Raw genomic sequence first — 27727 nt, 5'->3', positions numbered from 1 at the left:
ATATTTATCGCCTGCCCCATAGCTCCCTCTCTTCTGCCCAGGAGAGCTCTGTGGTATTTACATTTTTCTGTTGGGGGTTGGGAAGAAGGTGCAGTGATTGAGAGCACTTGATGCTCAATCATTTGGTAACTGAAGTTCAGATCCCTCTACCTAGGCGGCAAGCTGGGTATCCAGTAAACACTTGGGGTTCCAGCTTCAAGTGACCCAAAAACCTCTTCTATCTTCCCCATGTACGTAGAACCTCACATATATTCATGTATTCACATAGATATATAAGCACGTGTGCGTGTATACACACACACACACACACACACACACACAATAGTGTTTTAAATTTCTCATTTGTTCTTTTTGTCTTGATTTCACTTAAAAATGTCAAGTAAATTTGTTGTAAATCTGCTCACAATAACAGAACATCTAATATATTTTGTTTTAAATAAGCCATACTCTATACCCACCAATCTGATATTATTTTTAAAAATACTGTTTACATATTAATGAGCAGGTAATTCTACATTAGGCTAATTACTTAGAAGGATGTAAGCCTTCTTTGTTTTTTAAACAAATATAGTCAGTCAACCTATTAAATATGAATTTAATAGTTTAAAGGCCTGCAGTAATCTTAGGGGTAGTGTAGTTTGGAAGAAATTAGAAAATAGCCTGTATTCTATTTAAACACAAATACATATATATTTGCATTATATGTGTATTACACTATATAATATATACTATATATTAATGTAAATTTTTGTTTACTATGTTACACTTATAAATATATTAAATATTATAAATAAATAACATTTGTATTGAATATATTATGTATATTTACATACATAGATATATGCAGAAATGTATATATATGTATATTTATAACATTAACTTGAACTGTTTTGAAGATTATTATTTATTTCAAATGTAAAAATTAATGCTAGATCCATGGTACTCATTCATTATGGAATTACTATTTTTATTATTGAGTAGCATAGGTACTGTAAATCTCAGCATTCTAGAGGCTGAAGCAGGAGGATCACAAGTTTGAGACCAGCTAATGATACATAGCAAGAATTTGTCCCTAAAATAGGGGAGAGGGACCTTAACATTTTTATATCTCTTTTCTTAACTGTCCTGCCAGACCTGACTGTCCTCCCGGCCTAATAATTTTGTAAGAAAAAGATTTTAGAAGCATATAAAGGAATTAACATTTAACAGAATTTAGACTTAGTTCTTGTTTTCTTTTTTCCTCGTGTAATTGTGCAAGTATAAGTTGTGTGCGAATCTGGGAGAGGTGAGGTCCTGTAAGGACAGGGTGAAAATACATGTTCTGGAAGTCCAGATTGTTGACCATCCTGTGAGTGGAGAGAAGGCACAGCTGCAGGTGGCAGAGCCTAAAACCAGTGCTCCTAGAGACGTAGTGACTGGTGCTGGCGAGCAGCGGGGAAACCAGTTTGCACTCAGGAAACTACCTTGTCGTCCTAATTATAGTCCGGTTTTGTAAGAATGAATTCTGAAAACAATGGATTTCTGAAAGGTTGTTTACCCATTCTTCGTAAATGTATTATTAGGAGTTCTATACTATTTTAAAATTGTTTTCAGAATAAACAGATAGTTTATTCTAAATAAAAAACAATCCTGTATGTTTCTGAATTATTTAATATCATTTCTTTAAGAATGGATCACACATAGAAATAGTGAACACTGGTGAGCTAGAGGCTTCATGCTGGAGAGAGAGAGATCCATTCAGGGTTTGGGGGGCAGAGGAGATGTATCCATCTTCGATAGATGACTGAAGAAGCCTCTTTTTTGAGGTCAGCTTTGTCAAGACAAAGCTCAATTTCTCCTCCCCTGTCAGAAACTCATTGAAGTGTATGCAAACTTTACACTTTCTATGAGGTGCAAATGGCCACAGAAGGTCCCAGAAGGAGATTCTGATGCTCTGAGTGAAGAGTAGAAGGATTATGTGAGCTGAATTAGTGGTGGAGACAGAAAACAGGGTTTTCCCACGAAGCAGAAGCAAGCTGTCTTCTACTCATGGCTGAGTGTACCTGCTATTGAGAATAAGGGGTATTATTTTTGTAGAGAACTGGAGAGAGGAAGTCTGTTCAAGATCATTGTGGATTCCTATCTGAGAGCAACTTGGTTATTGTTGGGAAGGGAGAGATAATTGAGAAAGAGAGAGAGAGAAAGATATTAGTGGGAGGGAGGGAAGGAGGGAGGGGGGGGGGAGAGAGAGAGAGAGAGAGAGAGAGAGAGAGAGAGAGAGAGAGAGAGATATTGATTGATTCCTGGGCTGATAGATACTACTGTGCCCTGGTAGTGAGTTCCAAAAGAGCCAGCAGAATCCAAAAGCTTTTCAGTCTCTATAAAGAAGATGATGTCCTCTACTATGTAGTCAGAAATTCCTTAAACAAAGAAGGTAAGAAGCCCAGGACCAGAACACGCAAGATTCAGCATCTTGATACTCCACATGTCCTGCAACACAAATGGTGACATATTAATCTGAAGAAACGATGCACTCAGAAAAATAAGGAGGCTGCAGAATATGCTGAAAGAGAGCAAAGGAAGCCAAAGAAAAAGTTCAGGAACAGATTGCTAAAAGATACAGACTGTCCTCATTGAGAGTTTTTAAGACTGAGTCCAGCCAAAAGTGTGAATAATAAAGAAATGACCAGACTTTGAAAAGAAAGATGAGGAAGGATTGAGCATGCAGCTCAGCAACAGACAATCTGTCTGCAGGGAGAGTGGACCCAAACAACAACAACAACAACAGAAAGTGTAAATATATTTCGTTGAAATGATAATGATTTCTTCAGTATAAAATGTATTTATTCTTTTAACATGTGTTATCTGTTTTTAAATTAACACATAACCTTCAGTCACATAAATTAGTATTTCAAAGAAAGGCCTTTCGTTTGTTTCCATCTCTTACCTTGTAGTGCTCCTTCACAGAGGGCTGGTACTAAAGATGCTGTTTAGAGAGGCCTGGTGTGTCTATGAGTCAACAAGGTGGTGGGTCTTTAGTAATCTTCAGTGGGAAGAGGGAACTGGGGAGAAAACATAATCACAGATTGTTAGCAGACTGCCTAGTCTAGGTTTCTGAAGTTGGGGCGGCAGTTAGGCTGGTTGGCTTTTCTTCTGTGACCATGCCCTTGTCAAGCAACAGCATTCCCAGCTCTTCTGTTTCCCCATGGGATCCACAGGAGACTTGGTGAATTCCAGCTTTGCATTGTGGTTTTCAGTGTCACAGGACGAATTCCCCTCTGGGGTGACGGGTAGATTCTTCTGCCTGGAACAGTTTTACTTACAGTGGTTGGAGGTGGCAAGACCCTTGTTTGGGGAGCTTTGCAGATATTAGATTTTCTATTTTCGGTTATTTGCCTATTATCTTATAATGTACTTTAGTTTGGAATCTATACCCCAAACTGAAAATGAGATTAAAACTGCTTACTCTAGAGAAATCGTAATAGATGCTTGTATTGCTCCAAGATGCAAGATTAGATCTCAGGTTCCCTGGTCTGAGCCAGGACCTTAGAAAGGAGAAGTTGGAGCCCAGTGGCAAAGTACTTGGCAGCATGTACCAAGGCACTGAGTTCAATACCCAGAATTGCACAAATAAAAACTCTGTGATTCATTCTTTAGATATTGAGTTCAATGATAAGAAAATGATTAAGACTCTGGAGTTAGAATTTCTAGGTTCTCAGCTCACTTCCTGGTTCAGCAGCAGCATGAGCTTGCTGTTGAGGAAAAGACCTTTATCTGAAGGTTTAGAAAAAAGTGAGATATAAAGACTCTCGCTGTGCTTGTTGTAAGGATGAAATGAGATAACATGTATGTAGAGCTTAGAGCATTGCCTGGCATATTAAAGTATTCAATGCTACTCTGTTATTCATTTTTTATCTTGTATGTATTTATGTATGTGTCTGTTTTTTTGAGACAAGGTATCTCTGGGTAGCCCTGGCCATCCTAGAACTCTTATCTGGAGACCAAGCTGGCCTTGAACTCAGAGATCCACCAGCCTCTGCCTCACCAGTGCTGAGATTAAAGGTGTGCACCACCACTGCCTGGCTAAATTTAATTATACTTAATATTTAAATTTTTTTCATTGGCCAATTCTGAAATATCTTTATGACCTTTGAAAATCATGTGAGCTCTGATTTTAAGTTGGTAAACTTTGTAACATTGTTTTACAAAGTTAATTTTATAAGTCGTCTTTCTGAGTTCACTTTTTCAGGTGGAAAAAGGCATTTATGATGTTTGAGGTTGATGTAGTTAATTATCTATTTAAATCATTCTCAGCATGCAGAAACAGTTAGTGAACTTCATGGTTCTAGTGTTAAATAAGACCAGTTTGATGGATACCCTGGGACAATAAATCATTAAAGATTGACCTGAAGGATGGGGCAGTTTCTAGTCTTCAGATCAGGCTAAAAACCATCTTGAAATGAGTGATTCTGGTAACTAAGAAAATATTCAGTTACCAGTCCTTCTAACTTGCAGTCAGGTTGACAATTTAGCAATGTGCTAATGGAATAGAAGAGTCTGTGGTTTTAGACGTAGATGTTTAGCCTTCTGCCTTGTTCAAGTTCAAGTGACTGTTGGAATATTCCAGATCGTTGTAACATTTGGTGTATTTGATTATCAAGCTACCTTCAGTTTATGGATCATGCTCCCAAGAAGACCAACAGGGGAAAATAGTTCTGTCCTCTTCCAGGCAGTCCTCCTGGAAGAGGGATCACTCAGGACAGCCAATTGTTAAACTCAGCATGTCATTCCTTGTGAAAACAAATACTATATTCTAACTTCGTGTTGTTTTCTCCATTTCCTATAATAAGTTCTAATTTTGCAGTCAAAAATTATTTTGTCTACAATTTAAAGAGAAAATACAGCTGCTTATCTTTCAAGGTTTTCTCTTTGTTATGCCCAGCTACTTGTTGGATGCTGACTCTCAACTAACTTTAGAAAAATAAATACCACAAATTATTATGAGCTGTAATTGTTCTTACCTCTTGGGTACCCTGTGACTGATTCACTTAAAATAGTTTTTAAAACCTGTTTTTGCATCTGATTTAAGGCCACGGAGAGTGAGGCTGGTGACATGGACCTGAGTGGACTGCCGGAGACGGCAGTTGATTCTGAGGATGACGACGATGAGGAAGACATCGAGAGAGCATCAGATCCTCTGATGAGCAGAGACATCGTGAGGGACTGTCTGGAGAAGGACCCGATAGACAGGACCGATGATGATATCGGTGAGTGCTTGAGGAGCGGGCCCTTTAAGCAGGTAGAAATATTGAGTGGTAAACGCTGGTACAGTACAGTCCAAATTTAAAAGTCTTTTCAAAGTTTGGCATCTCTGAATTCCCTTACTATAAATAGTGGTCAGAAGAGTTCTTCCTTGGTATAAAAAAAAAGTTTGCTGAAAAGAGTTTTATTCAGCCAGTATCTACAAATAGTAATGTGAATGAAACTTCTAATAAAACCCATCTATATAATGTAATGTTTATCTTATAATCTTAATTTCTGACCCTTCTTAAGTAAGTTAAAAGTCATCTTAACATGATATTACTTTCAGTAATTTTTTTTTACAACTCTCAAGTCACATGTCATCGTCATTGGGGAAAGTTGGGGCAGGAACACAAGGCAGGAACTAAAGCAGAAGCCATGGAGAGACAGTGCTGTTGGCTTGTTCTCAATATGCTTATCTTCCAAGTTCTCAATATACTTATCTTATACAACCCAGGAACACCTGCCCAGAGTTGGCGCCACTCACAATATCTCCTTAAACTTTGATCACTCAATGACTTTTCTACTCCAGTGGTCAAAACTCTTTCCACAATCCACCCCCCAAAACATGGTCAGGTCTGTCACAGAAATATCCCAATCCTGGTATCAATTTCTGTCTTAGTTAGGGAGTTGTTATTTCATCTTATAACTCTCAGGTCATGGTCCATCACTCAAGGAAGTCAGGATAAGCACCTGGAGGCAGGAACAGAGGAGAATCCATGGAGGAATGCTGCTAATTGGCTTGCTCCCTAAGGCTTACTCAGCCATCTTTCTTATACGATCCAGGAACATCAGCCCAGGGGTGGCACTGTCTGCAGTGGGCTGGACCCTCCCACATCAATCATCAGTGAACACAATGCCCCACAGACTTGTCTACAGGCCAATCTTACAGATGAATTTTCTTAGTCACGATTTCTGTTCCCACATATGTCTAGGTTGTGTCAAGTGAACCAAAAAAAAAAAAAAGCAGCCCATTATCTATAACTCCTACACTTGGGAGGCTGAGGCAGCAGGACAGTGGGTTTGATGTCAGCTCAGGCCATGAAAGAAAACCTGCCCTAAAACAAGCAAGCAAACAAATCTCATTTAATAATAGAAAGAAGAAAATCTTAACTCCACAACCCACAGACTACTTATTTTGCTATTTTCTTCACATGCTTTGCCTTCCCTGGGTCAGACATTTCATTTATTTCCAATGACCAGAATTAGTTTCCACTCTCTTCTTGTCCTAGGCCAACTTTTAAAAACAAATCCACCTATTATAGTTTTTAGTAACAGTATACGTGTTCAACATCCCATTTTATTCTAGAGTGGTTTCCATGAGCATTTTAAAAACTTAAATACTGCTTATAAATGCATCAATTTGAAGATATCATTTTGTAAACTAATTGATATATCTTCTCTTTTTAATGTGTTAATTTTAGATTGGTTGTGAGAGAGATTTTAAAAGTATGCACAGTGTGTCTCTTGTTCCTAAAAATGTAGGATTTGTTTTGTATCTGAAAAGCCTTCTTTCTCAGAATTCCTGGAAAGCAGGAGCTGTCCATATTCCTACACATGAAGACAAAGCTGGCTGGCTTGGTTTCTAATGTGTGCATCTCTGCAATGGCTAGGCCTTACTGGATAACCTTACTCAGCGAGAAGTGACAGCTGATGTGGATACACACGTGCACATTTAAGTTAAAGTAGATGAAATTGCTAATATTGTTTAACAACTGCAAAAAGAAAACAGTTTCCCTCTGGGTTTCCCAAAGATCACTTGTCTCAGTACTTTCAAGAAAATGAATTTATCACGATCGGTTTTGTTCCACAAACCATGGCTTTGTAGGTACTCAGTTATTGAATGGTTGTGGCTCTTGTGATGTGGGTCCTGGGAACTGAGCTCAGGTCCTTTGCAAGAGTAGCGCACACTCTGAACTCCTGCCTGTCTCTCCCACCCCTGATTTTGGTATTTCAACTGGGAAGCAGTATACATTTACTATTAGACTTTCTCTCTGTCTCTGTCTGTCTGTCTGTCTGTCTCTCTCTCATCTTTATTTTTGCATCTGACACAGACATTTACTACCCAGTTTTATTCTCTAATGCTAATCTCTGGTCACAAATTGATTTCATTAAACATTAGTTGAATAGGAATCTTATCAAGAAGCAAGTGAACCTAGAAGGCAGTCTAAAATCGTTCTAGTAGGGCTGGTGATGTCGCCTAGTATAGAGTACTTGCTCAGTGTTTGCAAGGCCTTAATAAAAAAAAAAAGACATAACCCATTAAAAATAATATTTATTAATAAAAGATATTTTACGGTGTATTTCATTTCTAGTCATATGTAAAGTAATACTTGGTTTCCATTATTGTCTAAGCACATATTAAACTCAAAATGTTTCTGAAAAAGAATTTATTGTCTCATATTTTTTTTTATACCCATTGAACTTTGCAAGAAAATGTGTCAGCTTCCAGAGACAGAATGGGGTAAAATGTGTGGTCAGTAGGATGAAGGGTGATAGCTATAGAACATTCTAGAAAGAGCAGGATATTCAGTGTTGTGCCAGCAGAGGATCAGGACTTCTTTGTTCCTCTCTGTGTCTCAAAGCAGGGGGCCACTGCATTTATGATTGTAGTAACTCCTGCCTTTCATGTGATTGGATATGGATCATCTAATGAAGAATTATTTTATTGGTACTCACAAGCTTAAAAATTCTTTTATGACCTGGCACAGATATGCCTGGCCATCTCCAGAAGACAGAACCTATTATTTCTGTAAGATATACTTTGAAATTTCTCAGAAGACTGTCATATCGGACAGAAGCCCTGGATACCACCCACCTTCTTTACTCCACTGATGGCCACAGCCAACTGTGTATGGAAAGGTTCTGCAGAGGGCTTGATGTGGAGTCTAGTCATAGCACGGCATTACCTCGCCAGGGCAGAAGAAGACCATCAGTGTGTGCTCTGGGGTGGTGTTCTCTGAAGACTTGTTTTTAATAGAAATGATGGTTTTGCTTTTCAGAACAACTCCTGGAATTTATGCACCAGCTGCCTGCCTTCGCCAACATGACGATGTCAGTGAGACGGGAGCTCTGTGCCGTGATGGTCTTCGCAGTGGTGGAAAGAGCTGGAACCATTGTGTTAAATGATGGAGAGGAGGTGAGCAGGTCTTTTGACGCTATAGAAAGCTAAAGGATCAGTGGCACCAGACAAAACCTTGTTCTTGTTTTCCCTTCTAAAACCTCAGCAGTAATGAATTTGAATAGATGGAAACTGATGGCCACTCATTAAGTCATAGCTTTCAAAATCCATTCTTCTGTGTTTCATTGTATCACCATTTCATGAAGTGTTACTAGAGATTTTGGTTTTGTTTTGATGCTGGGAACCAAACTCAGGGCCCTTCACATGCTCAGCAGGCCCTTCACCACTCAGGTCCACTATCATCCTCGAGATTCTGGGATGTATTCACTTTTTAGTTTTTGCACTATACATCATAAGTACACTGCCTTTCATCAGAACAAAATGATGTTTTATTGAGGCTGTAGTGAACATTTTATCTTCTTTACATTTCCTTTGTTGGAGGAAAAAATATTCTGGTGTTATTTTAGAGAATATTTAAATGTTTAAATGATTTTACTCTGTGCTGGGCCTAAAAAGTATGTAAGATGTTGTGCTATGTCTTATTCCTTGTTTGGTATACAGTTAAGATTTTTCAGGTAATTTGTTCCGTCTCAAAGATAGAAGACCCAGGAGGCTAGTTTGGGACTGTGCTAGCATTGAAGCCAGCTGATAGCAGTGTTACTTTGTGCTTTGTCTTATTTGTTTTGCTCAGCTGGATTCCTGGTCAGTGATTCTCAACGGTTCCGTAGAAGTGACATATCCAGATGGGAAAGCAGAGATACTGTGCATGGGAAACAGTTTTGGGGTGTCACCGACCATGGACAAAGAATACATGAAGGGAGTGATGAGGACGAAGGTGGATGACTGCCAGGTATGAGACTCGTGACGGTATGGATTTAATTCTTAGTTTTAAAAAACAAACAAACTTGAGAACAAGCATACCTCCAGCATTACTCAGGATTGCTTTGGCTTCGTGACCTCTTGTGCTTCTGTATTAATTTTAAGACTGTTTTCTATTTCTGTAAAGAATGTTGCTGGACTTTTGATTGGAGCTGCATTGAATCTACAGATTGGTTGCCTTTGGTAGGATGCCATTGTCATGGTCCTCGTTCTTCCAGTCCAAGAGCATAGGTCTTTCCATCTTCATTGTCTTCTGTTTATTTCTTTGGTGGTGTAAAGCTTTCGTTAGAGAGATCTTTTATATCCTTAGTTAGGTTTAAAATCTGTCCCTTTTTTTTTTTCTGTGTGTGTGTGTGTGTGTGTGTGTGTGTGTGTGTGTGTGTGTGTGTATTTGTGTGTATTGGGGTTATTTGTTGGTGTTTTCGTTTTCTTGTTTGTTTGGTTTTGTTTTTTGGCCCTGTGAATGGGATTATTTCTTTGGTTTCTTTTTCAGTTAGCTGTCATTAGTATAGGAAGGCCTGATCATGTCTGTGTATGAACTTTGTATCCTACCGATACTGAGAGTGTTTGTAAGTTTCAGTGGTTTTCTAATGAAATCTTTAGGGCCTTTAACTTATAACGTTGTATCATTGCAGATAGATACTTTTTCCTTTGCTGTTTGTATCCCTTTGATTTGCTTTTCTTATCTTATTGCTTTAGCTAAGACTTCCAGTACTATATATTAAAAGATCAGAGAAAGTAGGCACCATTGTCTTGTTTGTGATTTTAGTGGAAATGTTTGGCCTTCTGACATTGACTATAATATTGACTGTAGGTTTGTCATATAAAATTTATATTATGTTGAGATTTGTTGTTTCTACCCTGAGCTTTTTTTTTTTTTTTTAGTTTTTCGAGACGTGGTTTATCCGTGTAACTTTGTGTCTTTCCTGGAACTCACTCTGTAGACCAGGCTGGCCTTGAACTCACAGAGATCCGCCTGCCTCTGCCTCCTGAGTGCTGGGATTAAAGGCGTGCACCACCACCGCCCGGCTATCCTGAGCTTTTAAAAAAAATATTTATTTTTATTGGAAATAAATTTTTCATGCAATATATTCTGATCACAGTTTCTCCTTCCCCAACTTCTCCCAGATCCTCCCAACCCCCCTATACTCCCATCTCCATGCCCTATCTTTTTTTCTCTTTAGAAAACAAACAGGCAAACAAACCAGAATGTGAAGTGGGGGACACAAAGTACACACACAGAGATCCAAACCTCCTAAAAACAGAAACCATAATATACAAGCAAAAAGCCATTAAGACACTCCCCCCCCAAAAAAAAGCCTAAAGTAAGTCTTTTAACATGAAGGGTCTTGTCAAGAGGCTTCTCCATCTATCAAGATGACCACTGGGGTCCTTGAGTCCTTTTATGTCATTTGTAACACTTATTGATATGTGTATATTAGACTATCCATGGAACTTTAGAGTAATACTGATATCATGGTGAAGGATTTTTGTTCTTAAACTTGGTTTCTAAGTGTTCTCCTGAGAATTTTTTTGTCTCTCTGTGTGGGTTTGGAATCTGGGTAAAAGTTGGATGGAGCCCTTTCTATCATGTTCTGTGCCTGGTTTGAGCAGCATAAGTGTTAATTCCTCCTTGAAGTCTGGTAGAATTCAGCAGTGAATCCATCTAGGCCTGGACCCCTTTCTTCATCGGATGGGTTTTTGTTTTCTTTACATCAATCCTGTTGTTCACTATAGATCTGCTTAAATTACTTCATCTCATCTTGACCTAATTTTTGTGTATCTTATACATCTAAAAATTAATTTCTTCTTAGATTTTTCCAATTTTAGTGGAAACTGTTTTCAAGCTATGTTTTTTTTTCTAAATTTCCTTAGTATCTATCCTACTAACTCTTTCACCAATAATATTATTAATTTGGTCTTCTGTGGCTAAGGATTTATTTTATCTTTTCAAAGAACCAAATCTGTGGTGTTGATTTTGAGTTTGGTTTTTGCTTCTTTCTGCTTTGTTAATTTCTTCCCAGATATTAAGTATTTCTTTCTGTCTACTAGCTTTCTGTTTGGCCTGTTACCATTTGTCCAAGGCTCTGTAGTGTGCCGTTAAGTTATTTATTCAGGTCTGACTTAATGCCAGACACTTAGAGGTATAAACTCCCTCTCAGAACTGCTTTTGCTGTTTCCCAGAGGCTTAGGTTGTTTTCCTTTTGTTCATTGTAGGATGTTCTTATTCAACTTCTTGGTATCTTCAGTTACCCATGTATCGTTCAATAGTGCGTTATTTAGTTTCCTTGACGGTGTGAATATTTTGGAGTTTCTTGCACTTCTGATTTGTAGTTTTATTGCATTGTGATCATATAGGACACATGGAGTTATTTCATTTTTCCTGTTTGCTAATACTCCCTTTATCCTGCAGTATATATTCTGTGTTAGAGAATGTTCACGGACTACTGAGAAGAATATGTATTCTGTAGTGTTGCGTGGACTGTCCTATGTCTGTTCTGTCTATTTGATCCATGAGGTCCCCTAACTCAGATGTTCGCGTATTTTATGCCTGGATGATTTGTCAATTGATGACACTGTTGTATTAAAAATTTGCCTCTTTTGTTTCACTAGGGTTAATCTGTAACTTTTTTCTGCAAGTGGTATTTGTTTTGTGAAATTAGAGCACAAGGTTCTGTGAGTTTGTGTTTAAAATCATAATATCCTCTAAGGGATTGCTCCCTTACCCGGTAAGAGTGACCTTTGTCTCTTCTACCTAGTTGTGGTTTAAAGTCTGTTTTGTCAGGAATGAAAACCAGCTCCTACTTGTTTTCTAGTTCCATTTCTTGGGAATTCATTTGTGTTTTTTTACCCATTTGAAATCATTCCTGTCTTTTATGATGAGGTGAGTTTCTTGGAAACAACAAGTAGATGAGTCCTGCCTTTGAACCCATGCTGCTGGTCTGTGTCTTTGGGGTGAGAAATTAAGACCCATAGTATTTGGAGTTACTGAAAGGTGTGTGTTAATGTCCTGTCATTGTCGATGGCTTGGCATTTAGTGTTTTCATATTTTTCTCCTGTCTAAACATTACTGGAGGGTTTCATTCTCCTCTCTGATCCCAAGGATGTGTTTGACTTTCTCTCATTCTTCTGAAGAATTTCTTAACTATCTTTTGCAGAGCTAGCTTAATGACCATGAACACATTAAAGCCTGTTTTTATCATGGTAAGTTTTCCTTTCTCTGTCAGTTGGCACTGATAGCTTTGGTTGGCAGAGTAGCCTAGATTGACTTTTATAGTTTCTGTTGAGAAACCAGCTGTTACTCTGATGAGCCTGGCTTTCTGTGTGCCATAGTTACTCTTTTTTCTTATGCTATCAATCTATATTTATATATCTGTCTATTTACATTTATATATTTGGTGAATTGACAATAACATGGTGAGGGGAAGGTTTATTTATTGTTCTTCTCTAGTGTTCTAAATACTTTATGTATGTGGAGAAACAGTTCTTTGTCTAAGTTAGGAAAAATGTTTTCTATCCTTTTGAAAAGGAATTCATCACCTTCTTTTATATCCAGGACTGTTACATTTGATCTTTTCATGGTGCCTCAGATATCTTGAAAATCCAGTTCAAATGTGTTTTTGTTTGTATTTGTCTTTGTTGGAAAAGCAATTACACTTCCACTTTGTCAAGTTGAGAGGTTGGTAGGCCTTTACATAGAATTTTTGTATTTGGCTTTTTATGTTTTTCACTTTCTCATCTCTAGTAGTTTGGTTTTCCTTTAGTATTTCTATCTCTTTTTTGGATCCCTCTTTCATATTACAGATTGACTTCCTTTTCTAAGTGGGTTCTCTTGAGTTCTGTTAAGAATTTGTTTGCTCTGTGAGGTCTTTGATCTTAAAATTCTAAGTTCTATTGCTATGGTTTCACCAAGTTTGTGTTTACTACAGGCCATTACTGTAGGAGGAGTCAGGTTGCCTGGCTTCTCCACAGTGCTTGTGGTTCGATTGAACTTGCGCATCTGGAGCTAGTTCACAGCTTTGAATTTATTTATTCTTTATCTCAACCTACTCTATCAAAGTGAGTATTTACATGTTTAGTATGAACTAGTTTGTTATCATTACCAGGGTGACAAGTAGGGTTAGAGCCTGCTGACTTTAGGCCTCACCAAGACACTGTGCTCACCAGGGGAGTGGACAGGGTTGGCTTCCTTGCCCTTCACCACCCACCCCAACCCAGGTATCCAGTCCTCCTCACCTTGGTGGTGCTGGAGCCTCCAGAGTGTGTGGCTGTCAGTAATGAGCAGGACTAAATCTATAATTCCTTAATGCAGAACTAAGTAATGAAGAAAAAAGAGAAATGCTTTCAACTGAGTCCATTCTTTTTTGAAACCAGTTCTATATGTCCATATTAGACATTCAGTTCAATCTATTTTTGTCTTATTTTTGGATCATGTTTTAATTTGCTACTGAAGTAATGCCAAAGGTCTGTCTAGATACTAAGAATTTCAAATCATACTTATTCTAATTTCCTTTAATCTTTAGTGAAGATTAATTTTAGTATATTTATCTTCAAAAAGCATTCTCCTTCATACATCTTATTTATTTTAATTTAGACATATATTTTTGGAGCACAAATGGGAAAAATGATTTAATTATGTTTTTCAATACTAAATTAAAAAATTACCATGTAAGATTATTTGAAGACAAAACCTTTCTTAATCTCCTATAGAAATTCAGGAAACATTTCTACTGTATTTTAAAAAGAAATGAAAATGCGTTTTAGACAAGAGAGGACGTATGATCTATTTCAAAAACTTACACAAACCTGCTGTGGTCAGGATTGTAGAAATGAGGTATTTTTTTGTTTGTTTGTTCTTTACATTATAGTTCAACTGTTAATATTTCTTGTGGCTTTTGAATTTTTAACTGTTGTTTCTAAATGCTTCATGGAAGAATTAGTGGGCTGGTATAGGAGACATTTGGACCTTCCTACAATGTCTGCTGCACGAGCTGAACAATGACAGTATAACATAATGAAACATAGAGCACTGTGTTAAAGAAAGTTAACACCATCTATAACTTGCATTCCTCAGAAATAATAATTGTTTAAATCTTAGCCAATTTTTTCTCTAAGATTTTAATGTGCATGTATATACATAAATAAGCCAGTGAGCTGTTTGCCTTCTCCTTTGAGGGTGGGCTAGTATGTATGATTAGGATCATGAACTGGCAAATTTGTAAAGATGACTGTTTCATGATCATGATGTGACATGGCTGCTATCATTAGGATCATTAGTGTAATATTTAGTATTACCATTTTAAAAATTAATGTAGAGTCGTGAATATTAATCCAGAACGCCAGATGTCCTATTGTGGGACACTGTCCTCTGGGCATGGCCAGGCTACTGTCCTCTTAAACTCTCAACAGCTGTAAGTACTTGGAAAAGTCCTCTCAAGATTGGGTCCATCAGTGTTAGACAGCAGGTTGGGAGTGAATCATAAGGCCCTGGCCCCTTCTTGAAGATCCATATGAAAGTAGCTGTTGCTAGGGAAAGGTAGAAAACATTTCTCCAATACTGTAGCAGCTGGTAAGTCATGCATCCTTCTATAGGTCGCCCCTCATGCATACTTCTCTGAGTAACCCAAATTACACTCGGTATTTTGCTAAACTAGACCTGAGTGGATTACTTTCTTTGGTCAGGTGTTGTTGCCCTATCTGGGATCAATAGACATTTCCTCGCATCTCTTCAGGAACACAACACCTCTAAAATAAAACTTTCACTAATTGGATATTTTATCTAGTATGCCTGTAAATTTAATGACCACCTCTTCATCTTTATCACATTAAAAGAGAGACAAATTTCCTGCAGCCCTACATAAAGTAGAGTAAATTAAAATTCTCCAGTAAAGGGAAATGGTGGCTTTTACTTGCTGGACTGTCTGCTCTTATCTCCATACAAACCCTTGGTGATTTTGTGGAGCAAGTCATTTCATAATTTACTTTGAGTCTTAAAACAAACTCCTAATTGAGCCAGGTATGGCAGCCTGTGTCTTTAGTTTCAACACTTATGCTGAGGAGTTTGAGGCCAACATGCTCTGTAGAATGAGATCCCGTCTCAAGGAAATTAAAAAAAAAGTAGGGGCTGGGGCATTGGCTCATGGTGGAAAAGCACTTGCCATGCAAACAGGATTTTGTCATCCTGTCGCCCATGTAAATGTTGGGTTTCCCCATGTTGTGCACCTGTAACCCAAGTGTTGAAGGAACCTTATTTAATCATCGAGTGCTTTTCAAATCTTGTAACTGCTGACAAGAACATTCTAGGACACCCTTCGAATTGTGTACTTACAAGGAGCTCTCAGTGTGTCCCTCTTGGGGGTATAGCTGTAAATGTGAACAACACATTGTGCACCACTCTCTGAGGAAGCTGATGTTCAAACCACCTCCCACACCCAGGTTTTTAAGTCTACCTGTGCAGATAATAGCTGACAAGAAATGATAGTGGGATTGAAACCACATGCTGTAAGAATGCCACACCCTCCCCAGAGATAATTAAAGGAAAAAGCTAGAGGCAGGATATAGGGGAAACACCTGGTCTATCACTCTCCATCCTGTTCTTCCCACAGTCTGTCATGGTCATATTCTACACTGTTGTGAGAGTTTATTTGGCCACAATTTTTGTTTTAGCAAGTTATGTAACATGCTGCAAACGTGTATATGTTAAAAAAAGTAACTTTACAAGAAAACTATACCCAAAGTTATATATTTAAATGCTTAGCTTTATTTTTATGTAAAGTGCAGTGTGCTCCCACATTTATGTAAAATTATTGATCAGATGTTTAAAATTAGTTCAGATAATCATTAAAGTAATTGTTTTATGATTTAAAAAAAAACACAAAACCTTTGCTCAGTCACTGACTTTGCAGCAGTTTTCATTAGCAGCCAGTCCTTGAAGGACTCAGATCTGCCTGGCAGAGAGTCTCATATTTATTTTGGACTATGAGCATTAGGTTCTGGAATCTCACTTAGATCTAGGTTGCTTTCTCACTTTCTTTGAAATACTTGTAAATTTGCCTGCTAAATGACTCACAAAGAAAGCCAAACTTGATTATTATAGAAGTTTTTCTTGACCCATTGAGATTTTCTTACCAATATTGTTTTAGAACATTTTTATTATAAAACCTTTGTGGTGTACAAAAAAGAAAAGTGTCAAATTTGGGCAAAGTCTTAAATGCTGAAGGAAAGAAAATCCAAGTTGGGGGAGCCAGAAGGGCTTTAGGCTCTTGCCATGCTATGACTGGGGATTCCAAAAGTCCATCCTTTGAAATTTCATGTTGGCCCATGCTTCTTCACTTACCCAGATGATGGGTTTCATCCTTCTCTGCAAGGTGAGTATGGTCCAGGTCTCCTTCAGCATCTCTGACTAGAACACAATGGCAGGGATCCAGGTTCCAAGCTGCACATTGGCATATATGCTATGAGAGTTGTGGGAGAATTCCAAATTAACAGACTGCTGCCTTGAAGTAGCTGGCCAGGAATTCTGGGCTGACAAGGCCATCTTAGCAGCTTGCTCTCCAGTTTTCAGAGCCATGTTTCAATCTGACATGAAGGAGACTAAAAGTAGCCTCATTGAGATACATGACCAGGAGCCACAAGTCATTAAGAAAATGATGGACTTCATTCACACTGGAAAGGCACCAGACCTGGACAGCATGGCAGATGCTGTGCTGGTAGCTGCTGACATGTATGGCCTGGAACGTTTGAAGGTCATGTGTGAGGATACCCTTTGCAGTCAGCTGTATGTGGAGAGTGCTGCCCACACACTCTCTGCCTGGCTGACCTCCACAGCTCAGGGCAGCTGAAAACCCAGGCACTGGATTTCATTACAGCTCATGTTTCTGAAGTCTCTGAGACCTCAGGCTGGAATAAATGGAGGGCTCATACCCAAACTTGGTTGCTGAAGCATATGGCTCCCTGTCTACTGCACAGGCTGAAACACATGAAGCGATCCTAGAACCTGTTCAGTTGTGACCTACACTTGTCTCCCAGAAGCAGCAGTCAGTGTTGTTACCAATGACACCTGGGTAGACCATGGGATTTGTGAAGCATTTTCCATGAAACTAGGAAAAGACAGATGGTGGTTCAGCCTTTAATACAGCTGTTAATTTGTTGAATGGCAGGTTAGGATCAGAGAGTCTGGACTCTGGTATACTTTATGGTTTCATAATTTGTCCATTGAATTGGAAACCAGGATTCAATTTAGTTGCTTGCTCCATTGACATGCCAAGAGGGTTTCTTTGGAGAATGCTGTGTGGATTGGACTGAGAACAATATATGACCAAGGGCTCAGTAAAGGACCAAACAAAAATGAATGTTTCCTTACAAGAGAAGTGGAAGACAATGAAGACTTTTTTTCTGAAAACCAGTGTGTGAGACTGAGGAAATGGTCAGTTACAAAAGCAATTGTTGTCCTTGCAGAGGACCATTGTTCAGTTCTCCTCTTTTTTCCATGCACACATCCACCTCTGTGGACCAACTACACAAATAAAATATCAAATGAATAAAAATTTTAAATTCAGTTAGTGGATTCCAGTGGTTTTTAGGTTTGAAGAAACTTATTTTAGTCTATACAGCTCTGCTCAGCTGTGGAAGTCTGTGCAGTGTACTTATTCCTACACACACACACACACACACACACACACACACACACACACAATTCAGTGAAATGATCGCTAATGAAATTCTGTTTTACTCATAGATTGGTGCCTAGCCTAGTCAATATCAATTAGGCTTTCTCCAGCATCTGAGGAGAGCACATACTGAGGTCCACAGCCAAACATTACATAGAGCTTAGGGAACCTCAAGTAAGAGAAGGCAGGATTGTAGGGTGGATCAAAGATATCAGGTAAAGGAGCACACAGATTTAACTAAACAGGGTCCTTGGGGGTTCTCAGAGACTGAAGTGGCAATCACAGAGCATGCATGGGTCTGAACTAAGTCCTCTGTGTACATGCTGTGCTTGTTTAGCTCAGGGGTTTGTGGGAGTCCTAGCAGCAAGAGTCTGGGTGTCTCTGACCTATTTGTCTGAACTTGGAACCTTTTCTCCCTTCTGGGTTGGCTCCTCCAGCCCTGATAAGAGGGTGTTTGCCTACTATTATTGCATTTTTGTTATCTTTTTTTCATTTGATATCCCCTGGAGACCTGTGCTTTTCAGAAGGGAAACAGAGGAATAGTACATATATGGAGAGGATGGAGGGGAGACTATGTTTGAATGGATGGGATTTTATGAGAGAAGAAAAAATAAAAACAAAAAAGAAATAAAGAAATATTAGAAAGCCATTTGGGGAAGAAGTATTTGGACAGATCTGTAAAAGAACAAAGAATGTGAAAATCATTTTGTCCCCTGTAAATGCCCACAAAAGGTGTCTTCAGTAGAGAAAGAAGTCAATATTCAAGTAGATAGGAAGTCACAATAGATGGACAGTCAGTCACTTTGCCGAGCCATCCTTGGTATTTCCTCATGGGCCCATGATCAAAGCAGTCATGGTAGATGAATAGAGGTTATCTGTGACATCAAAAACCTAGATATCTGTTCATCAAGACTGACATGGTTACAGTTGCTGCTGAATGCCAGATCTGCCAACAGCAGAGACCAACACAGAGCCCCAGAGGTGTCACCATTTCCCCATTCTACCCAGACAACTACTTCATGACAAGATGACTACATTGGGCCGCTTCCCCTGTGGAGTGGACAACATGGGCTAGGATTTACAAGGAGGCAGTTTTCTCCATAGCCCAGACATGGATGTAGGCACCAGGTGTTACAAAAGGAAATAGAAAGAAAACCACTCAATCACTATCACCCCTATTGGCACCTTGGGGAAAAAAATTGCTCTCTGTGGCCATGCTTTAAATTTTTCTGGTGTGGAAATTTTGATTGCAGTGTGATTGGTCGTGTGGGGGCAATATTTCTGTGTGTAGCCAGAACAAACAGTTCATTGACCTGGTTGGAAGCACAGACTTCTCCCAAGCCACTTTGAGCTTCTGATTTCTTTAAAGCAACAGAGCATGATGGAAGTAACAGTGTTAGGAGGGGTGATCGATCAAGATAAACATAAGGAAATTGCATGGATTCTTAACAATAGAAGTAAGAAAGATTATGGCTTTCAGGCAAAAAATCCTCTAGGGCTCCACATGGTGCCACATTTTCCAATGATTAAAGAGGATGAGAGACTACAACACCCTAATCCAGGCAGATGACGAAAGATACAGACAAATGAGGAATGAAGAAATATCACAACGCCAGGAAAGTAGACCACCAATCCAAATATTCTGAGGCAAATCAAACAAGCTTTATTTTCTGCCACAATAGGCTTTCTCCCTAAGCCCAGATTTGAGAGAATGTCCAGGAACATAGACACTTAGAGGTATAAACTCCCTCTCACAACTCTTTTGCTATTTCCAGAGGCTTAGGTTGTTTTCCTTTTGTTCATTCTAGGACGTTCTTATTCCACTTGTTGGTGTCTTCAGTTACCCATGTATCATTCATTAGTGCATTATTTAGTTTCCATGATGTTGTGAATAATCTGGAGTTTCTTGCACTTCTGATCTGTAGTTTTATTCCATTGTGATCATATAGGACACATGGAGTTATTTCATTTTTCCTGTTTGGTAATACTCCCTTTATCCAGCAGTATATGTTCTGTTTTAGAGATTGTTCATGGACTGCTAAGAAGAATATGAATTCTGTAGTGCTGCGTGGACTGTCCTGTGTCTGTTATGTGTATTTGATCCATGATGTTATTTAACTCAGATGTTTGCTAATTGATGAAACTGTTGTATTAAAAATTTGCCTCTTTTGTTTCACTAGGGTTAATCTGTAACTTTTTTCTGCAAGTGGTATTTGTTTTGTGAAATTAGAGCACAAGGTTCTGTGAGTTTTTGTTTAAAATTATAACACCCTCTAATGGATTGCTCCCTTAACTGGTAAGAGTGACCTTGGTCTCTTCTACCTAGTTGTGGTTTAAAGTCTGTTTTGTCAAGGATGAAAACCAACTCCTACATGTTTTCTGGTTCCATTTGTTCAGAATTACTTTGTGGTTTTACCCGTTAAAAATCATATCTTTCTTTTATGATGAGGTGAGTTTCTTGGAAACAACAAATAGATGAGTCCTGCCTTTGAACCCATGCTGCTGGTCTGTGTCTTTGGGGTGAGAGATTAAGACCCATAGAATGTTGAGTTACTGAAAGGTGTGTGTTAATGTCCTGTCATTGTCGATGGTTTGGCATTTAGTGTTTTCATATTTTTCTCCTGTCTAAACATTACTGGAGGGTTTCATTCTCCTCTCTGATCCCAAGGATGTGTTTGACTTTCTCTCATTCTTCTGAAGAATTTCTTAACTATATTTGTAGAGCTAGCTTAATGACCATGAACTCATTAAAGCCTGTTTTTATCATGGTAAGTTTTCCTTTCTCTGTCAGTTGTTGCTGGTAGTTTTGGTGGGCAGAGTAGCCTAGATTGACTTTTACAGTTTCTGTTGAGAAACCTGCTGTTACTCTGATGAGCCTGGCTGTCTGTGTGCCATAGTTACCCTTTTCCTTATGCTATCTATCTATATCTATATATCTGTCTATTTACATTCATATATTTGTTCTGAATATTGGTGAATTGATAATAACATTGTGAGGGGAAGGTTCATTTATTGTTCTTCTCTAGTGTTATAAATACTTTATGTATCTGGAGAAACAGTTCTTTGTCTAAGGTAGGAAAAATGTTTTCTATCCTTTTGGAAAGGAATTCATCACCTTCTTTTATATCCAGGACTGTTACATTTGATCTTTTCATGGTGTCTCAGATATCTTGAAAATCCAGTTCAAATGTATTTTTGTTTATCTTTGTCTTTTTTGGAAATGCACTTCCTCTTCCACTTTGTCAAGTTTACAGGTTGGTAGGCCTTTACATAGAGTTTTTGTATTTGGCTTTTTATGTTTTTCACTTTCTCATCTCTAGTAGTTTGGTTTTCCTTAAGTATGTCTATCTCTTTATTGGATCCCTCTTTCATATTACAGATTGACTTCCTTTTCTAAGTGGGTTCTCTTGAGTTCTGTTCAGAACTTGTTTGTTCTGTGAGGTCTTTGAGCTTAAAATTCCAAGTTCTTTTGCCACGGTTTCATCCAGTTCGTGTTCACTACAGACCATTACTGTAGGAGGAGTCAGGTTGCCTGGCTTCTCCACAGTGCTGGTGGTTTGATTGAACTTTAACATCTGGAGCTAGTTCACAGCGTGAATTAATTTATTTTTATCTCAACCTACTCTATCAAAGTGAGTATTTACGTTTTCAGTATGGACTAGTTTGTTATCATTAATAGGGTGACAAGTAGGTCTGTAGCCTGCTGATTGTAGGCCTCACCAAGACACTGTGCTCACCAGGGGAGTGGACAGGGTTGGCTTCCTTGCCCTTCACCACCCACCTGCACCCAGGTATCCAGTCCTCCTCACTTTGGTGGGGCTGGAGCCTCCAGAGTGTGTGGCTGTCAGTTAATAATGAGCAGGGCTAAATCTATAATTCCTTAATGCAGAACTAAGTAACTAAGGAAAAAGAGAAATGCTTTCAACTGCGTCCATTCTTTTTAGAATCCAGTTCTATATGTCCATATTAGACATTTAGTTCAATCTATTTTTGTCTTCATTTTGGATCGTGTTTTAATTTGCTACTGAAGTAATGCCAAAGGGCTGTCTAGATACTAAGAATTTCAAATCATAATTATTCTAATTTCCTTTAATCTTTAGTGAAGATTAATTTTAGTATATTTTTTTCAAAACGTTTTCTCCTTCATACATCGTTTTTATTTTAATTTAGACATATATTTTTGGAAAACAAATGGCAAAAATAATTTAATTATGTTTTTCAATACTAAATTATAAAATTACCATGTAAGATTATTTGAAGACAAAACCTTACTTAATCTCCTGTAGAAATTCAGGAAACATTTTTACTGTATTTTAAAAAGAAATGAGGTTTTGTTCTTTGAGTTTGTTTATATGGTATATTACATTGACAGACTTTCACATGATGAACCACCCTTGCATCACTGGGATGAAGCCTACTTGATCATGGTGGATAATTGTTTTGAAGTGTTCTTGGAGTCTGATTGCCAGTATTTTATTGAGTATTTTTTCATCAATGTTCATGAGGGAGATTGGGTCTGCAGTTCTCTTTCTTTGTTGCATCTTGTTTGGTTTAGAAATCAGGGTAATTGTAGCCTCATAGAAGGAGTTTGGTAATATTCCTTCTGTTTCTATTGTGTGGAAAAATTTAAAGAGCTTTGCTATTAAGTCTTCTTTGAAGATTGGTAGAATTCTGCAGTGAAACCATCTGGTTCTGGGCTTTTTTTTTTTTTTTTTTTTTTTGGTTGGGACCTAACAGTCATCTTGGAACTCTCATCCAATAACTGATGGAAGTGAATGCAGAGATCCTCAGCCAGGCCCCAGGTGGAGCTGCAGGAGTCCAATTGTCAAGAAAAAAAAGGGACTGTAAGAGTGTGAATTGTTGAGACCAAGTTTGGAAAAGCACAGGGACAATTAGCCAAATGAATGGAAGCACATGAATTATGAACCAAAGGCTGTGGAGTCCCCAGCTGGATCAGGCCCTCTGGATAAGTGAGATAATTGAATAGCTCAAACTGTTTGGGGGGCACCCAGAGAGTGGGACCTGTACCTGTCTTTAGTGCGTGAGCTGGCTGTTTGGAACCTTAGGCTTACACAGGGACACTTTGATCAGCCTTGGAAGGAGGGGATTGGACCTGCCTGTACTGAATCCACCAGGTTAAATTGAATGCCCAGGGGAGTCTTGGCCCTGGAGGAAATGGGAATGAAGGGGGTGGCTGGGAAGAAGGTGGGGGCGGGGGCAGGAGGGGAGGACAGGGGAAACCATGGCTGATGTGTAAAATTAAAACACAAATATAATAAATAAAAAAAGGAGAAAAAAATTCCACAGCTAGACTTATTGTAGGTGACTAACTACTAGCTTCTTCAACAAGTGGGTTTAGGCTCAGAATGGTACATCCTTTCCCTCAAATCTATCATTTGAAAATAGGCAATCACTCAAGACCCCTCATTTGCAAGAAAAATGCTCCCCCTTGCCAGTCCTGAGCTCCCCTGAGCATGCTCCTGGGGAATGGGTGCCACTTCTCACAAGGGAACTGAGGCTCCTAGGGGAAGGAAGCACCAGCTGTCTCCCTATAGTCTCTCATTCCAGGAATGTGACAGGTGGAGATTTAATGTGGAGTAGGTACTTCAATGATGTGACTTGCATGGCAGAGGTCAACCTTGATGAATAAAATGCCTACATCTTAGCAACACATTCTGAACTTGTTGGCACACTTATTCAGTCATATAAAGAAGAACCATTTCTTTTCATTGGAGCTCTACAAAAGAGAATTTTAGACATTGATAAGAAGCATGACATTATGGAACTTAACTCTGATGCTGTGAACTTGATCTCCCATGCAACACAAGACAGATTATGAGGCCTTTTAGAGAAACTGTCTAGGATTGCTCAGCATCAAATACAAGGGAAGTGAAAATTACATCTTGTCTACTGATACCAGATCACAGCTGAAATTTCTTGAAAAGCTGGATCAGTTGAAGAAACAGAGGAAGGATCTAGAAGAAATAGAGATGTTACTAAGAGCAGCCAAGAGCCGTTCCAATAAAGAAGATCTAGAACAGCTGAGAATAAAGCAGAAAGCCAGAGAGTTGCAGCAACTGGAGCTCATATCCAGTACAGTGATGCTAATCTCACAGCTCTTATAGCTATTGGACCACGGAAGAAGAGACCATTAGAGTCGGTAAAAGAGGGCTTCAGAGATAACCTCTTCTGGGACATCCAGCCTAATGGCCACCGAACCATTGCTTTGTACAAGAATCACAAGAATGTGCCACAGGGATTTGATATTCTGTATGGAACAGGAAAGAGAGATGAAGTATTCTTGAGCCCTATACCTTGCCCTTCTGAAGTGATCACTCCATTCATCCATCCAGACGCTCACAATTTACAGCCAAAGAAGACATAGAGAGCATTGTTGCACTGTCCTGAAAGCTACTCTGGAAAGTAGTCACCAGTATGGAAGACCACTGTTGACACTGACAAGCGTTTTCTTTTTAAACCACATCTGGTCCGTATGTCCTCTGGGTTCTTGGAGATGAGAAATCAGATACTTTCTGACAGTCAGTACCAAGTATCTTATACAGAAGTATCACCTACCCACCTGTATTTAATTACAGCAGCTAGGGGCTCCCTCTTACTACCTGTGTTTTCTGTTTTTTTTGTTTTGTTTCACACCATAGCAATAATGTGCCCCCTCTGCTACAGGCTGCATCTAAATGTAGGAGAAAGGAAGAATCAGAATGTATCCTGTATGGAACTTGTCTCCTAGTGTTAGATTTTATGCCTGCAATTAGAAGTTACTTAGCTAACTGTGACAGTTGCTTCCTGGAGTGGAAGGGAAACAAGTCACAGAGTATGGTCAGTATCATCTTGGGTTAGTTGAGCTAGAATTACAAACACAGCCAATGGGACCATTTGTGCCTGAGGTTGCTGACTCTCTGGCTCCCCATAATGCACTGTTTATGATAGCTAATGAGGGCATCCTTGTTCAGCTAAGTTTTTTTCAAAACTGAAGTTGCTACTGATATACCTCACTTAAAAAGTGGAAAAGCTAGAAATACGAGAAGGAGTAGGAGGCCTTGCATTCAAATTGACAAAAGAAAAATGAAAATGTATTATGAAGCAGATGTGTGCACCATGTGCCCAAGAGAGTGGCTGCACTTGAAATGCCAGAGCTGGTCTTTGTTTTGGTGATGGCATAAATAAATAAACAAAAAAACAAACAAATACATAGCTCATAGGTCAACCAAAGAAGAAAACCTGGCAAACATTTAGTTACAGTATTTCAAAAGAGGACAGATTCTTTTTATATTATTTTAATTCCCAAGATGGAATTCATTCTTTCTTTTGTAAAGAATTTCTCAGTTACCTTATGTTTAAGCATCTAGTGCTTTTCAAAACTTGTAACTGCTGGCAAGAACATTCTAGGACACCCTTCGAATTGTGGACTTACAAGGAGCTCTCAGTGTCTCCCTCTTGGGAGTAGGTTGTAAAATGTTTACAAACTGTATGGCTGTCGCAGGCTTCTTGTTATCTACTTTTTCTATCTTAAATTAACCCATTTCTGCTTATCTCTACTTTGCCACATGGCTTGTCGCTTACCAGTGTCTTTACATGTTGCTTCTCATGGCGGCGGCTGGCGGTGTCTCTCTCCAGCCTTCTACTTCCCAGAATTCTCTACTCTCTTATCCCGCCTATAATTTCTGCCTGGCCACTGGCCAATCAGAACTTTATTTACACAGAGCAATATCCACAGCACTTCCCCTTTTCTTTTTTTTTAAGGAAGGTTTTAACTTTTACATAGTACAATTACATATAACAAAACAATTATCAAGCAAGAATTACAGTTACAATATTAAAGAAGATATCCAATCTTATATTTGTGAGTCTAACGTTTTATATCTAACCTATCTTGTATCATAACTGAGGAAATTACAACTATCTAGTCTTCAACCACATCATAGACCTCAGAAGGATATAATATTACCTGAGAACTGGCAGATGCTGTGCTGGTAGCTGCTGACAAGTATGTCCTGGAACGTTTGAAGGTCACGTGCAAGGATACCCTCTGCAGGGACCTCTCTGTGGAGAATGCTGCCCACACTCTCTTCCTGGCTTACCTCCACAGCTCAGGGCAGCTGAAAACCCAGGCACTGGATTTCATTACAGCTCATGCTTCTGAAGTCTCTGAGACCTCAGGCTGGAATAAATGGAGGGCACATACCCCCACTGGGTGGCTGAAGCGTATGGCTCCCTGTCTACTGCACAGGCTGAAACACATGAAGCGATCCTAGAACCTGGTCATCTGTGACCTACATGTGTCTCCCAGAAGCAGCAGTCAGTCTTGTTACCAATGACACCTGGGTAGACCATGGGATTTGTGGAGCATTTTCAGTGAAACTAGGGAAAGACAGATGGGGGTGAATGGCCGGTGAGGGTTGGAAAGACTGGACTCTGTTATACTTTATGGATTGATAATTTGACCAGTGAGTTGGAAACCAGGATTCAATTTAGTTGCTTGCTCCATGGACATCCCAAGAGGGTTTCTTTGGAGAAACCTGTCTGGATTGGACTGAGAACAATATATGACCAAGGGCTCAGCATAGGACCAAACAAAAATGAATGTTTCCTTACAAGAGAAGTGGAAGACAATGAAGTCTTTTATTCTGAAAACCAGTGTGTGGGACTGAGGAAATGATCAGTTGCAAAAGCAATTGTTGCCCTTGCAGAGGACCATTGTTCAGTCCTCCTCTTGTCTCCACGGCACATCCACCTATGTAGACCATACCTACCCAAATAAAATATCAAATGAATAAAAATTTTTAATTCAGTTAGTGGATTCCAGTGGTTTTTCTGTTTGAAGAAACTTATTTTAGTCTATCCAGCTCTGCTCAGCTGTGGAAGTCTGTGCAGAGTCCTTACTCCTACACACACACACAAAATTCAGTGAAATTATCACTAATGAAATTCTGTTTTACTCATAGATTGGTGCCTAACCCAGTCGACATCAGTTCGGCTTTCTCCAGCATCTGATGAGAGCACATACTGACGTCCACAGCCAAACATTAGATAGAGCTCAGGGAACCTCAAGTAAGAGAAGGCAGGATTGTAGGGTGGATCAAAGATATCAGGTAAAAGGAGCACAGAGATTCAACTAAACAGGGTCCATGGGGTTCTCAGAGACTGCAGAGGCAATCACAGAGCATGCATGGGTCTATACTAAATCCTCTTTATACATACTGTGCTTGTTTAGCTCAGGGGTTTATGGGAGTCATAGCAGCAAGAGTATTTGAGTCTCTGACCTGTTTGTCTGAACTTGGAACCGTTTCTTCCTTCTGGATTGGCTCCTCCAGCCCTGATAAGAAGGTTTGTAACTACTATTATTGCATTTTTGTTATCTTTTTTTAATTTGATATCCCATGGACACCTGTGCTTTTCTGCAGGGAAACAGAGGAGTAGTACATATATGTGGAGTGGATGGAGGGGAGAGTATGTTCAGATGGGATTTTATGAGAGACGAAAAAATAAAAACAAAAAAGAAATAAATAAATATCAGAAAGACATTTGGGGAAGAAGTATTTGGACAGATATGTAAAAGAACAAAGAATGTGAAAATCATTTTGTCCCCTGTAAATGCCCACAAAAGGTGTCTTCAGTAGAGAAAGAAGTCAATATTCAAGTAGATAGGAAGTCCCAATAGATGGACAGTCAGTAGCTTTGCGGAGCCATCCTTGGTATTTCCTCATGGGCCCATGATCAAAGCAGTCATGGTAGATGAATAGAGGTTATCTGTGACATC

At 39.0% G+C, this 27727-nt stretch overlaps 1 protein-coding gene across 1 annotated transcript in view; it reads left to right on the top strand.

Moving 5' to 3' along the window:
• Rapgef2 (Rap guanine nucleotide exchange factor 2) overlaps positions 1-27727 on the top strand; it is a 262162-nt gene that overhangs the window by 187297 nt on the left and 47138 nt on the right. The window contains 3 exon segments of the mRNA XM_036190519.1: positions 5069-5246; positions 8283-8419; positions 9093-9251. Of these exon segments, the coding sequence (XP_036046412.1) occupies positions 5069-5246; positions 8283-8419; positions 9093-9251 (474 nt within the window).

The sequence above is a fragment of the Onychomys torridus genome, chromosome 6 (genome assembly GCF_903995425.1).
Source record: "Onychomys torridus chromosome 6, mOncTor1.1, whole genome shotgun sequence".
NCBI lineage: Eukaryota > Metazoa > Chordata > Mammalia > Rodentia > Cricetidae > Onychomys > Onychomys torridus.
The sequence above is the reverse complement of the archived record's forward strand: the minus strand, read 5'-3'. Positions and strand labels throughout refer to the sequence as shown.